The 15,139-nt window shown below is 45.0% G+C and overlaps 1 protein-coding gene across 8 annotated transcripts in view; it reads left to right on the plus strand.

Annotated features, from left to right (window-relative positions):
• The window catches only part of Aopep (aminopeptidase O (putative)), a 262,328-nt gene that overhangs the window by 188,486 nt on the left and 58,703 nt on the right, over window positions 1–15,139 (plus strand). For all 8 annotated transcript variants that reach the window (XR_013051710.1, XR_013051708.1, XR_013051709.1 and 5 more), the window contains 2 exons: window positions 5,876–5,944; window positions 6,048–6,122. Coding sequence is in view for 5 of the 8 variants with exons in the window: in XM_042278615.2 (XP_042134549.1) it covers window positions 5,876–5,944; window positions 6,048–6,122 (144 nt within the window). In the remaining 3 variants the exon portion in view is untranslated. The remainder of the gene's footprint in view (window positions 1–5,875; window positions 5,945–6,047; window positions 6,123–15,139) is intronic.

A 15,139-nucleotide genomic window follows, 5' to 3' on the forward strand; every position in this document is an offset into this window, starting at 1 on the left:
GATTATATTTTGTGGCCCCTGTTTTGACCTGGGGCTAATCAGATCCATATAATAAACACGGTTTTTAAAGTGACACTGTCACAGTAGATGCTCCCTTAGTTCCAATCAAGACCCAAGGGGCAGGCTATATGAAGTAATAAAGGCACTGGAATTACCTAAGACCCAGTGTCTCCATTCTTAAACTGGGACATTGTGTAGCACAGGCAGAGCAGCTTGGGTGTGCAGTGCTGTGTAAACTGCTTCTATTGGAACTGGGCTATTCTGGTTTTCTACCAGTTATAAGGCTCTGTGGTCTCCGACAACTGGTGCTCAGTGGTAAGATCCAGTCCCTCAGGTTCTAGTAGCTGCCTTGCTTCTTAATTCTGATAGTTACAACTTGATAAGTAACAACTCCTTCCTGTCTTGAGTACCTGACATGTAGCTTTGCATTGCTGCACTCTGTGAGAAAGATGGCTTAGAGATGCCACACGGCTGCTGTGGATCCAAACTCTGACAGACAGACTGCCCGCCCAAGTGTTCCCAACAGCAGACCATGTTTCTGCCTTGTCTCAAGGAGTGTCCTGAAGTCAGTGTGGTGTCCTGCTCCTCTGTGTTGACTACACCTGGTGTTTTCCTCTGCAGTAGGGTCTCCATCATGTTTGTCAAGTAAATAACCAGACCATGTGTCCAGTGTCCATCCTCCTGCCAGCGTTGGTACCGTTAAGATAAGACATTGGGTCCATCAGCATTTTTGTGACACCTGTGTGCTGCATACCTATCATTACCTTTACTGGTGGTGTTTCCTAACATTTTCTTTGGCCTTTGTAAAGAATGTAGTCGTCATCATATGGCCTTAGCTTTACGCATTTTTCTAAGTGCTGTATTAATGGAGAGAAATGCTGGAAATATGGCATTTTTGCAGCAATTCAAGGAGAAATGGAAATTAAAGGGGAAAAATAAAATCCCAATACTTTATTTATTAATACTTCTCCTGCCCAAAATGGAGTTAAGGCAGCTTCCAAAGCAGATAAGCACAGCAGAACTTGGCAGGAAGATGGGTGAGGAGCATAGCCAATATTCAGCAAACTGTCCCTGAGGTTCCTATGCTGGCTAGGAAGGATCCCCAAAGCTCCCAAGATTTTGGAAGATTCATAATCGACAGTGATGAAAACAAACCAGGAGCCTAGTCTGACCATTTCTGCCACTGATACCAGAGAGAGGTAAAAATGGCATGTAATAGCCCTCTTATGGGTAAACACAGCGATGAACTTATGAGGCCTTTTATCTCGCTGTCCCTCCATAAAGGTCGATGGCATTTCACCAGACCTGCATGGTAAGAGGCTATTTCTGGAGCACAGGAAGATGAAGTCCAGTGCCAGCTTTGTAGAGATCTGGCTGAACCTAAGAATGAACTGTCATGTCCCTCGGGAGTTTAAGCACCAATAGTCCAGGAATATCTGGGAAATATGTGTGTGTGCATGCTGTAGGTGTGATCTATTGTTTGTTTGTTTTAGTAGCAACACTGTTAGTTACCATATCAGAGAGGATCATCATTAGGTGGCCTGCTTGGGGCAGAGAGTACAGCCCATTAGTGGAGTCCTTGCTTTGGATACATGATGCCGAGGCTCAGTCCTCAGTACTAAAGTATAAGAGGGGAAAAGGAGACGGACAGTATCTTACACACTGTCCACTTGGTTGAGCTCTGTATAGGGTTCTGGGTGACACTGATGAGTTCAGGGCTGCACTTACAGACAGGAAAATAGAAGTTTAGGCAGGGAGCAGAGCCCATAGTGGGCCATCTGGTGTGAGCCACGCTTCTCTTCTGAAAATTATGCTGTGGAATTACATTCACCTAGCAGAGCTAAAATCGCCCTCAGAAAGAAACTAGGGCCTTCATCCTAACGCTGATGAAACAGACAATAACATGCAAGCCATATACAGTTCTTCTAAACTCAGAGAAAACAGTGCATAAGGTGTGTTACATTCATGCAAAATTTAAAGCTGTAACATTTTGCCAGTCTGCTCTTAATCCTGACTTGTTCCTGCTGCTTACTCTACAGGTAACTCTAGTTCCAGACACCATGGGTACCTGTTGTTTTGTTCTGTTTGTTTGTTTGTTTGTTTGTTTGTTTGTTGCTCAGACTGGTCCAGAACTCACAGTCCTGCCATGGCCTCTCCAGTGATGACATTACAAACGCAGGCCAGCAGGCCTGTGTATGTTAGTAACAGAGCCCTTAGCTTGTTTGGGAGCCAAAGTCCTTGGCTTCTCTCTGCAGATGGTTCTCCCTTGGCTTTGCCCAGGGGAGCATAATTTTCTGTCTGTTGGAATAATTAAAGGGCTCCCCACGTTTGCCCTACAGGGGTTCCTGTGGACTTCCTCACTCCCCTGTGCTGTGCTTCATTCACCACATAGAAGCAGGAAGAGAGCACCCACCCCTCTCAATAAGAGATCGGCATCACTGCCTTTTCCTGTGGGAGGAATAACTTCCTCTTCCACTTAAAAAAAAAAGATTAAAAAAGAAAACCAAAAAAGACGTTCTCTGAAGATAATCTCTGTTTCTGCGTTGAGCAGGGCTTTTGTTTGAAAGCAAAAGCGTTTCCTCGGGCTCTGAAATTGCCTTTGACTGTTACGAACTGCTTTGACAAAAAGTTTTTTTTGAAAAACTTCCTTTCCAAATGTGCCTGTCAACTAACTGAGACATTTAAAAAGATATAATTCAGACATAAAATGGTTCATTTTTAAAGGATAGCTTGAAAGTGCTTTTGTCACTCTGGAAGACGATAGACTATCCATTCCCAACTGCAAAATTTCAGTATTTTTAAAAGTTTCTCCACAGCCTACTGACATTTGTATCAACTCATAAACAAGGAGGGATTTAGGTAAACAACAGAGAACTGTGTTCAGGTTGTGTTGAATAATTAAAAACATTAATTTTTCTAGTGTTTCACTTTTTATTCTGGGTTAAGTTCAGCCCCCAAACACCATTTTGAGATGTAATTTGAATTGCTGGTGTATAGGGACCTTCATTTTCTGTTTTTTTTTTTTTTAAGTCATTTAGAATTGTGTTCCTCCTTTTTTTAAATTTAAATGCACAATCTGTGCTTTTTACAAATGGTGATATTCTAGCAGTTAAAGAAATTGGAGTTAGAGAAGTAATTGTAAGATTTCACACACACGCCGGGCGGTGGTGGCGCACGCCTTTAATCCCAGCACTCGGGAGGCAGAGGCAGGCGGATCGCTGTGAGTTCGAGGCCAGCCTGGGCTACCAAGTGAGTCCCAGGAAAGGCGCAAAGCTATACAGAGAAACCCTGTCTCGAAAAACCAAAAAAAAAAAAAAAAAAATATTTCACACACACACACTTGAACTGTGTGCCGTGTGTTCCTTTGTCCCTGTCTACTTCTATTTACTTCCAATAAAATTTTATTACACTTATGTATTTACTTATTTAGTGTGTGAGTGTGTGTTGGCACAGGTGCCATGGAATGAGTGTGAAGGTCAGAGGAAAACCTTTGGGAGTCGGTTCTCTCCCTCCACCACGTGGGGCCTGGGGGCTGAACTCAGGCTGTCAGGCTTGGCAGCCAGTGCCTTGATCCACTGAGCCATCCAGGTCCCGTTCACTTTTAAAACATTGAATATTTATTGTGTGTTGGGCAGTATTGTAGTGACTAGACAAAAACCAGGGACAAAAACAATAGGATGTTGCCCTTCCAGGAGCTTAAAGTGTGGTTAGGGAGGTAGATATTTGATCAGTTAATAATAAAAATAAATAAATAATAGAGTGCAAGACAGCTTAGTAGGTGACAGTGATTGCTGCCAAGGCCGCAAGGTTGACAGCCTGAGTTTTATCCCCATATCCCACAAGGTAGGAGAGACTTGCACAGGTTGTCCTCTGACCTCTGACCTCTGACCTCCACATACATGGCATGGCTTGTGCACCCCCCATACCCACATGATAAATTAACAATAAATAGCTATAAAAATTGTACCAAACTAAGTGAGCCTAATGTAGGATGTGGGCTTTTTTTGCAGCATCTTAACACTGGCTCTTCAGACATAGAAATGTAGAATGTAATTGCATTTTATAAAATACACGATAGTAACCGTAGGATAATATGCTTCCTGAAGATCTGAAAAACTTAAATCTAAAGTGAGGTCTCAGTGACAAAGAGTGAAGGAAGCCAATACAGGCAGGGTGTATTAGATCCTGGGGAATATTAGACTTGAACATGATAGTGAGGAGGGACCTTTCAGACAGGATACTTCAGGTAAGAACCAGAGGCAGGCGGTGTGTTTTCAGTAAAGCAAAGCAATGGAATTGCAATTTCCTTTGGAAAGACACTCGTGGCTTCTCTATGGGAGGGAGTGTGGATAAGGGAACAGGCTGGGAGGCATGCAGACTGGGCCCCAGCTTTGGAAGCTCAGCCTAAGTCCGAGTGCTCCTGCTCCTTGTGCTGTGCCAGCATGGAAAAGACTGTGTAGGTGGGGCCGAGTTCCAGATCTGTGTTCCCAAGACATTACCTGTGGTTCTGTGGGGTTGTAGGTTTGAGAACAATCTCACATGTGAAAATTATAAGGCCAGAAATAAAAGCTGTTATATACTATCCAGCTTTACTAGGTTCTCATAGACGTCTATGTAAACTTAGTTTGTAATAGTTATCTTTCTTCCCATTAATAAACTCTTTGCATTAGGCTGTTTGTATTAGTGTTTCTAAGGGTGGTAAACACCCAAGGGGAATAAATGAATAAAGGCAGTGTCTGCCAGGGTGAGTATATATTGATTCTGGAATTATGAGTAGCATGAAGCTTGAGTAGTCTCTTTCTGTTTAAAATTAAGTAGATCTGCATAATGCAGTGTTGGTGATTTACATGTTTATGTGTATGCGTGCTTCGAGGCTTTCCAAAAGCATTAACTATTTCTGTGATTTCCTCTTAAAGCAGGATAAACTTGGTTGTGATGGATGGACAGTTTATGTAAAGTCACTAAATATGTGTGAGACACTTAGCACTTTAGTACCTGGATAATGAGGTACAAAATTGACTGCATCTACTTACATTCTAGAGTTAGGTTTTGGTTTGGTTTGCGTTTCTAGAAATAAAAACACCGCTAAGAATCCCCGACTGGAGCAGGCCTGTTGTTTATTTTAGGACATAAGCATCTTTAGTGGCCACATGAGGGTCCGGCTGTGTTTGGGAATGGAGGGTACAATAAAGTTTTCCACTCTGATGTCTCATTAAGCAGCTCCTCTTTGTGTAAAGTACTCTGTGGCAAAGTTGCTTCTATTTAAAGTCCCGAGTTTGATCTTGGCTTTGATCTAAACCTTTTGATCTTGAAAGAAGGATGGAGTAGCAATAAAGAGGGCCGACAGAATTTCTTTAAAGAAATGCGATAAAGTTAAGGGCAGTCGGAGTCAGCCAGCACTGGCAGCGGGGCAGCCTTTCCTCGGGCCTGGCTGGCACGGCAGACGAGGAAAATGGGGCGAGTCCGTCCTCGGCCGCGGAACAGGACCGCCCCCCTTACACCCTCGTGCTACTCCGGTCCAGGCTAGACGTGCACAGGGGACTCCCCAGTTCACCTGCCACCTTGGAAGTGCTAGCAGGAAAGTCGCTTCCCCTGGGAACCCTGGCTCAGGGTCCCTCCGTCCCTCAGCGGGAGCCTCAGACTAGACCTGGAAGTGTGTGTCGGGGAGAGGGTGGGTGGGTGGGTGGGTGGGTGAGGAGAGGCTCGTGGGGCGCAGGCCCGGGCAGAGGGTGCTTTCCGAGAACAATAACACCCCGGACCTGGGAGCCTACACCTTTAAGGCAGGCCCCGCCCCGCCTGCGCCCTCCCGCCCGCCCGCCGAGGTGTCGCGCTCGTGGCGCTGGGCTCGGGTGAACTTGACTCGCTCTCCCCGCAGGCGCTGCGGGAGGAGCGCGAGGCCGAGGACAGCGCACCGAGTGGGCTGGCAGGACGCGTGTGCTCGGAGGTGAGTGCGGCGGGCGGAGGCGGCGGCAGTGCAGGGTGCTCCAGGTGAGACGGACGCCCGCGCCTCTCCGCCTTCCTGAAACGCTGTTGGATTTTGACTTCAGGTGGCGAAATGGATTCGTGTGAACCGCAGACCCCGAAAACGCAAACGAGGGAAGCAAGAAGTGGCCTTTGAAAAGGTAGGGGCCCTGAGGACGCTGCTGGGAGGGGCTCCCGTGTGCTGCCTTGTGTCCAGGATGCAGTCTCTGCTACTAGAATAGCATTTGGGGAGTTTGTGTTAAATTTACAGCAAGGAAGCTTTCCCGAGTAGGGAAATCAGTAGATAAACGGTGGTGTCCCCCGCCGTGACCGGGACGGGGGCCTGTCGAGGGCTCCTTACACTGCAGCCCTCCCTACCCCTGAGAAACGGAAGCTTCTTCCAGGCAGACCCCCACAGGCAGCAGTACAGGAGCCCACGCAGGCAGTGTGAGAAGTGGGCAACTTCAGCAATGCCAGGACCTATTTTCCTTTCTGCCCAGCAAGTGAATTGGTCCTCCTGAATTTAGAATTTTAGTAGTTAGTTGTAGACCTTGCTCCCTGCTTGCCCTTGTGAATGCCCGAGGTTGATTATTTTGAAATCAGGTGAGTAGCCTATCAGCCCTTTTTTCTTACTGAAAAGGGGGCAAATGTTAATGGCATGTTTTGGTTTTGGCAGCTTTGCTTAAATCTACTTTTGCAGTTGGGGGGTGGTGGTGGTGATAGCGCTGAGGGACTAAAATAGCGGTGTGTTGTTGTGCTGCCGGGACGGATGATGAATCACTGGGTTCTGAAGCCAAATTCTCGCTGATAGCGATGCTGCCAGCTTCTGTGATGTGTTGCCTTAGTATGGGCATCGTGGCGTCCGAGAACGTGCATGAAACTCGCAGTAATGAAGATGTGGCGCTTCAGAGTGCACTTAAGGGCACTCGGGGCACTTGGAGGAGCCCTGGCAAAAGAGCTAACTGGGCATATTGTTGCTGGCATGCAAGGGGCCAGAGTGTGTGGGAAGTGTCCCCCACCCCAGCCACGTAAATAGAGCCGTGTGTGTCAACTCAGTCGAACAGTGGTAAGAAAATACTGTCTAAACAGAAGGATTTGGGGTTTTACCTTGGCATTCTATTATAGCAGGTTATGGTTGGTGAACTCTCACAATTTAAGTAGCTTTAAAAGGTTTGTTACTAATGAATGAGATCATAAAATATCTAAAGAGTGAAAAGCATTATTTTGTGCCTAGCACTTGAACAGATGTTTGTAGGTATAATTATTAAACAAAAAAATAAGATCAGCCACACATGGAAAAAGGAGAAGCCATTATAGAGTACTTGGTATCGCCTCTGCCGAAATCTGAAGCAGTAACTGCCTCTCAGAATTGGGGAGGTGAGGACTGAGGCATTCACCTACGAATACAGTAGTAGCCCTCCCCGGGCAGCCCTCCACTGTGCCCAATTAGAGGGCTGGAAGATGTGCCTTTAACTTTCCTTCCTAGACAATGTGGGGAGGCGTTTTAAAGAGCTCGAAGGTGGGTCGGATGGCCTCCCTCCACGGGGTATGAGGACCCTGGATGCTCTTGGTGCTGTGTGTCTGTGTTGGTGTCCCCACTTCTTTCTCCCAGGTTCAGCCAGCGCCATGGAGGGCTTTTCTTCTCTTACACCAGGGAGAAGTTCCGTGCTTGACGAGACAAGGCAGGTATTTTGAAGGGCCATGTGAGCGGTGAGATCTGTGACCCAAGAGCATTAGAATGGGATCTGAAAGGCATGGGATCTAGGGGATATGTGTCCTCTACTTCTAAAATGTAGGTGGCAGTCTAGGTGAGTGGTCAACCCAAGTCTAGTACTAGGACTTAAGCCTGTTGCTGGTGGGAACCTCAGTAGATCACTTATTTAAAAAAACAAAAAACAAAAAACAAGTCTGCTGAGCCTGGCTTGGTGACTCATGCCTTAAATCCTAGCACTCAAGAGGCAAAGTTATGGATATCTTTGAGAGTTCAAGGCCAGAGACTGGTCTACAAAGTTCCAGGACATTCAGGTCCATGTTAGAGACCCTTTCTTAAAATAAAATAAAAATGAAACCAAAATTTCAAATGTCTGCTGGGCCACAGGCAGGCTGACTCCTGCGCCCTTTCTGTTCAGCACTGTGTGTGTGTCTGCTTTCTCTGGTTTGGGGTCCGGTGCCCGTGTTCTAGACCCAGCCGCTGCCTGCTCCTTCACCCTCTCTTACTGACCAGGTGTCTCCTTCCTATCTTTTCCTCCTCAAGTGTCCTCCACCTTCAGGTCTCTCTCAGGAGTTGACCTGGATTAGACTGGACTGGACTGGACTAGGTAGATTTGGCTGAGTGGTCCGTGGGCCAGATCTGAGTAGCTTTGGTTAAGTGGCCTGTATCAACCATGCCAGAACTGGAATGTTTTCCTTCCATAGGCGGATGCTGCTTTTACTGCCTGGTGAAAAACAGGACCTCCTGGCTGTCTTGAGAAAGGAAAACAGCCATGGCCGCAGGCCAGGTTCGGAGATGTGTGGAAAGAATGTCATCTTGCAGGACACATTTTTCCCCCCTTAAAGAAATTGTCCCAGGCACTAAATGGTGGGCACAACTTGAAATGAGCTGAGAGTTTCAGCCAGAAAAGGAGCACAGTCTGTCTGTACTGGGCTGTGAACACGGAGACAGAGTAAGTTAAGGGACTGTGCCACCGTGTAAGCGATTAGAATGCCCACCCCCACCCCCTGGCCCTTGTGAGCTTCTCTTTCTGGCCGTCCCTGCTTGCCAGAGAGCCATCTTTAAGGACTTTACCTACCCTTTTCCCCTTTGCATCTTCTTGGGATGTTCCTCGATGTTCATTTCTACGCTGCTCTAGCTCCCTCCATATTGCTCTGTCCACGGCGGCTATTTCCTCTCTCTGGCTCCTGGAGTGTTTCTCCATTCACTCTCGATTTTCTTCTTTTTCCTGTTGTTTCAAATGTATATTGTTTAGTTTGAATAAATTTTACAACCAAAAGGCAAGAACATGAGTGGCCCACAGAGGACAGTCCCAGGCCAGCTCTGTGGGACTGGTTACAGTTGTGATTTCAATAGTGAGAAGTATGGGTGTTAAAAAATAATAACTTTTGCTATATGATCTATTGGCTTTAGAAGAACACATTAACTTTTAACTCGAAGATTAAACACAAATTGTGTATCACCATTAGAAAGTAAGGGCTGATATTTTAAGGTATATACATGTCAATAAAGTTTAGATAACTTCATTATTCTAAAAATTAAAATATACAACACAGCAGTACTTTATGAAATAGTGTATTTTAAAGAAAATGCACTTGTAGTGAGATTGCTGCTCTTAAAGAAAATTTCTGTTGTTAGACTCAAAAGACTCCACCTTCTTGGTTTTCTGTACATCTGATAACTTATAGAAAACGGCTCCTGCTGTTTCCATTTCTAGCCTTGGTGTGTATGCGAAAATCAGAAGTATTCATAGGCTTGCTTTCTGGCCACTGGGGGTGACTCAGAAAGCCATCTTCCATGTCTGGTGTGCCTGAAGCAGACGGCCCCGGGTGAGATGGGCTGGCCTTTGTGAGTTGTAACTATCACTGGGCGCCCACGTTCACTCCTGTCAGAACCTGGAAAACAAAACTTTGGAACTTGCAGTTTGCTGAACCTTAGAGTGAAAAGTCCAGAGTATAAAATAACAACTGAACAGGAGAGCGTGAGGCCAGTGGGCTTCGTCAGCTGCCTGTCGGCTCTGAGTGCTCTCTGATAAACCCCGGCGTCTGGGAGCATGTTTGCTCCGCTTTCACGTCTCTGCTTGACTCGGAGCCATGCTCTCCCCAGTAGTCTCTGTAATTCACGACGATTTTTAAATCTGTGCAAACCCAGGGAGGTCTGCATGTTCAACACCATTTACTCCTTTGCGGTGCATTGCACACTTTGGTTGCAGTTCTGCTGTGAGAACACTCAGGATGTTTTAAAGGTAGGTGGTTCAGGCTTTAAATGTTTTACCATTGTGTGTCTTTTGTGACAAAAGTCTGTTATATTCTGTTGTAATTCTGGAAACCAGTATTTAAGTTGTTTTTTTTTGTTTGTTTGAAGTTACTTTTTCCTGGACTCACAGAGGCAGTGATACCTATTAGGCTCCACTTGGAGCCCTCAAAGCTCAAACCAGTAAACCAGTCCGTGTGAACTTGGAGCATGCGACCAAGTATCCCCACTAACCGGTAGCCACTCCCTGTACCCAGAAACCTGGTGGGTTTGAGCAGCTACCCTTATACCTGAGGCAAAGCTCCCCTGGAATTCCGTAGGCTCGGTGCCTGTGCCTCTTTCTGAGAGGACTGTTGCTCTGTGAGAATCCATAACTAGTCTACACTTGCAGAGTCGTGGTCTCAAACAATAGCTTCATTGATTCTTAATTTCCATAGAAAAGCTTTATGAGTTCTAATGAATCACCAGCCCGCCCTTCTGCACCTCCTTAGTGAGTGGCTTTGTGTCCCATGCGTCTCCTGTGCCTTTGGATAAGGACTTAGGAGAGTGATGGGCGGCAGAGTGGTTTAGGAGAAGTTGTTGGAAGAAGTCAAGCAGAGAGGTGTGTTTGTGCGCATTGCATCATGCTGCAGAGATACTGAGGAGCTCCCATGTACCTGGGTCTTGTTTCTGCACCTCCTCCTGCCCTTTCAGTTCTTATAAATCCTTAACAAATACATTGTTGAATATTCTATATCCAGGTTTCAAGTCAGATCAGATTATGCAAGATTCTTGAAATTTTTGCTTACTTTAAGCTGAACCAAGAGAAAATTGCTGATAAAATATATTTTTGTAACCTAAGAAAGACAGTTTGATTTGTATAATTTTATACTATTAAATTCTCATCTGTCCCATAGATTATTCTTTTTAAGAATCTGCAATTTAAAACCAGAAAAAGATTCTGACGAATCTGTGTATCGTAAAATCCTTGCCAGCTTTAAGCTGGTGTAACAGGAAAATTAAAACAATGGCCAGCGTGGCCTCAACACTTACATGTAGCACACAGTCACCCACTCATCCTCACACGCTTATTCAGAGACTCTCTGAATGGAACCATTAACTCATCAATAGCTAACACTTGCCATGCGGCAAGCGCAGCTCTGAGTGCTTCGCATGCAGCAGCTGATGCAAGTGTCCCATTAAAGCCTGTCACAACCAGCAGCATGACACTAAGACAGTGCACACTGTCGGACTCTGTGTAAGTAGGTGCGGTGTGAGCAAGTCAAATGATTGCTGTAGAAAATAATGTTTGGGCTGCATCTTAAAGTCTTACTAGTCCTCGACCACCAGCACAAAGCGTACATTTCTAAATTAAGAAAATCTCCACCAGCATGTATTTGAAAACACTTGAAAGAGTGCAGATAATTACACTTGTGTTGATTTTAGTGTGCTTGATGCCAGCCACCACCAAGTCTTCCACGCCGAGAAAGATGAAAGCTATTTTCATATAAAACATAAGACTTGGGCTGGAAAAGGGAGGTGGGAGAGGAACATTTTTGTGGCTTTTTAGTTACTTTTATAGGCAGCATTAATTTCATTCCTGTGACAGAATGCTTTCATTGGCAGTCATTCTAATCTTAGGCATTTTAATGAGCTGCTGTTTTGTGCCTGGGCTCATATGGCACTACTAAGATGTGTTATTTTTAGTAGCACCTACTGGTGTCACCTTGGGTTAGGACCTGTCATCGTTTCCATTAATCATGTGTTAGAGCAGGCGGACACTTGAATGTATTCAGCCCAGAAGCCAGCCAATGTGAACCTGACACATTTTCATCCTTGAATCCCTAGCAATCAGAGAAAACCACACATGGCTCCATGAGTGTTTGTGTGTAACTGATTAGATGGAAAAGCCCACAAGTGGTATTTACTTTCACAATCATACTTTGATGCTGCAGCTTTTTAAACAACTGTTATCTAGTCGGGCAGTGGTGGTGCACACCTTTAATCCCAGTACTCGGGAGTCAGAGACAGGTGAATCTCTGACTTCGAGGCCAGCCTGGTCTACAGAGTGAGTTCCATGACAGCCGAAACTACACAGAGAAACCCTGTCTGGGGAAGAGCGGGGGAGTGAAACAAGAAATTTTTACCATCTTGTTAAACTGTGCTACTTATTTTGTTCTTTACTGATAGAATCCATGAAAAATATACTGGTCAAGATTTCCTGGCTTTCCTGGAGGTGGTTCTTTGGTATCTTCTAGAAAGAGGGCTTGGAGGCAGGAAGACTGGACCTGATATTGGCCCTTGGGTTTGCAACATGACTTTTGTTTTCCTCTGAGAGTCCTGTTATTTAAATGGCCAGTTTGACCCATGTACCCAAAGTGATAAAAGCTTGTTTTGATTTTGTATAAATTGGTGAATTGCTTTTGTCGTTTTTTTGAGGGGGGATTGGGGGTAATGTCTGGTTTGGTCCCCCAGTTACCTTTCATAAACACCCTTCTTTCGGCGTTCATATTGATTCTATGATGTGAGCAAGAAGGAAATTAGACACCATTTCTCTTCCCCCACCGTTTATCATGTGATTTGAAATATCCTTTTACTTCCAAGTAAGTTTGTGTGAAGCTGTGACCAAGCCGTTCCTCATTTCACATTTGCAGTCCCACACACCCCACTTTCGGTCATTCTCGGCAGGCCAGAGGTGTGTACCTTTGCTCTCGGTGGCACATACGCCCTCAGGGTGTCCCCTTCACTCTTCACACTTTTGATGTTCCTTCCTTGTGGTTTTTGGAAGCTGACTCTGGTGTCACTTTTTTTGGGTCACAGCTGTATGATGGCAAATCTGTCCCTAAACCTGACCTTCACTTGTATTTATTTATTTGCTGTCATTTCTTTTCTTCAGAATGAACTGTGTGCTTAAGATGTTGGAAATGTAGAGACTTCATGTCTCTCGAGCTGACTGAGACGTGGACGTTACTGACTCCACAGGTGATAGGCTCTTGGCCCCACACAGGGAGAATGACTGGAGAGTTAAGGAGCTTTCTCTGCTGGAAAATTCCATCTCTGTTCTGTTTTTCTCTCACAAAACCCTGGGTTTGTATGTTCTAGGCTGCATGTTAACAGAAAAATACACAGAAAAAAAAATTGCCTGTTCCTCAGTAATGAGTAACGTAGAAAACGCAAGTCAGCCAACTGCCCAGCACCTTGTCTTGAATTTGTTGCACACAAAACCCTCTGCCACAAGCTGCTGGAAAATGCCAAAGAAACACGAGCTGCCGTTTCTGGCTATGGGAAGATACAACACAGGACACACCAATGATCACGTTTAAAGGAGTGTGCAGTAAATAACCCAAACCACACAGCAGGAGCGAGGCTGCCACTGTCTGGTGAGCTTCACCTGAGGACATTCTGCACTCGTGTTTCATGCCTGGACCTTGTTTTGATAAAGCAACTTCACACACACAGGCAGGAAGTTATGGTGGGAAATTGAGTAACTGAATTAACTGAATCCATTTTGATAATTTTGCCTGGCACAGATAGGGAGGGCTTTGAGTGATCTGCGTGTGAGTGGCAGTGGTCTTTTTACTTGAGAATGCATTTCTTATAATAAATGCCCTCTGGTTTTGCATGTGAGACTGGAACCCATCACTCAAATTCTGCCAACACTTAAGAATCAGGATAGGCCAGAAATGTGACCTTAATCTCTGATCATTCTTTACCAAATTATGTTTATTTAGGCAACTTTGTTACTAACTTTATTTTATATCCATGACATACAAAACCTGGGGCAAGGAGTAGAGATTATAAAAAAGGAATTAGAGAAAAAGCAGACTGGAAAACAAAGCTGATGAGGTCCCTGTCAGGGGTGCAGGGAAAGCGCAGTAGGTAGACAGAGTAGGTGTGGGTCTCTGGGCTGATGGCAGGATACTGATGTGTTCTGCTCATTGACTCTGGTTATTTTGTAGATCTGAGGGGACCTTGATTCAGATGGTCTTCTGAACAGATAAAGTGTGAAATTATCTATTGCTCACAACTCTGCAGGTGCAGCCTGTGCTGGACGTGGGTAGTTAGTTCTTAGTCTCTTCCATTCTGCACACCCACTGTTTCTTTTTAATAATTGTTTTTCTGTTTTCTTTCCTGTAAACATTTGGTTTCAAGACAAAGTAAGAAGTTAAAATGTTTCATTATTAGGGATGGTGATCCATAGTTCCAGACTTTTCCTGATTTTTAATCTTTTTTTGTGAGTTTTTGAAAGTTGTGTCCTGACATTGAGAAAGTGTCCCATGTTCCTAGAAGCACAGCTAAAATGGAATCCTTTTTATTTTTTTAAAGGTGTTTGTTTGTTTGTTTTTAGCATCTTTCTGATGATGGAAAGCAAGTGGGAATGATGGACCCTGTATGTCTCAGCACCTCACATAACCACAAATCGAGTTTTAAATTCTCAGCTCTTGGACTCCAAACATACATATGGAAAAATTCAATTTTTTTTATGTATGTGAAAGTAGGGAGGCAAACTGATTTGCCTAGCTCATACCAAGAAGTCATGTAGAATGGGGAAAGATCTCAGAATATATACTTTCATTTTTCTTCAGCTTCTGCTCACAAGGTCGCAGGACTCAAACCTTGTGTCAGTCTCCAACTGTGGTTCCTGCAATCAGTCTGGTGTCCATGAAGAGAAGAGGGTGTGTCAGGCAGGAGATCCACAGAGGGAATCTGGAGACATGCGGCTTGTTCTCCTTTCCCCTTAACTGGCATGTTAGTGCCCCGTGTGGAAGAATCCCCTCAGCAGCTCTTTCTGACATGAAGAAAAGGATGCTGGCTGCCCCGAGCCCAGAAAACACAGTGCTGAGTCTCTTAGTGGCCATTGAGCTGGGTAGATTTTATTTGCCATAAGATTTGTACATATGCAGTCGTTTGCATTGTAAGAAACTTGTATAACTGTTTACCATTTGTGTCCGCCTTTGAGAGAGAGCGAGGAGCCCCTGTCTATGAGTGCGGCAGCTGCAGTCCAGCGGCCCAGTTTCACAGTCCCTGCCGTCCTGAGTTCCTGTGTCCATTTCTGGTCAGTTTCCATTCCTGTTCCTAGGTCTGTGCTCTCTGACTTTATAGCTTGCCTTTTCTAGAAACTTCATTGCGATTGACTCATACATGGCTTAATTGTCTTAGTGTTTAGGGCTGTTCAGCCATCTCTGTGTCAGCAGTGTGTTTGGTTTCCTGTTGCTGCAGTGATAGTACATGGCT

Source organism: Peromyscus maniculatus, chromosome 5 (assembly GCF_049852395.1).
Source record: "Peromyscus maniculatus bairdii isolate BWxNUB_F1_BW_parent chromosome 5, HU_Pman_BW_mat_3.1, whole genome shotgun sequence".
In the NCBI taxonomy this organism is placed as follows: Eukaryota; Metazoa; Chordata; class Mammalia; order Rodentia; family Cricetidae; genus Peromyscus; species Peromyscus maniculatus.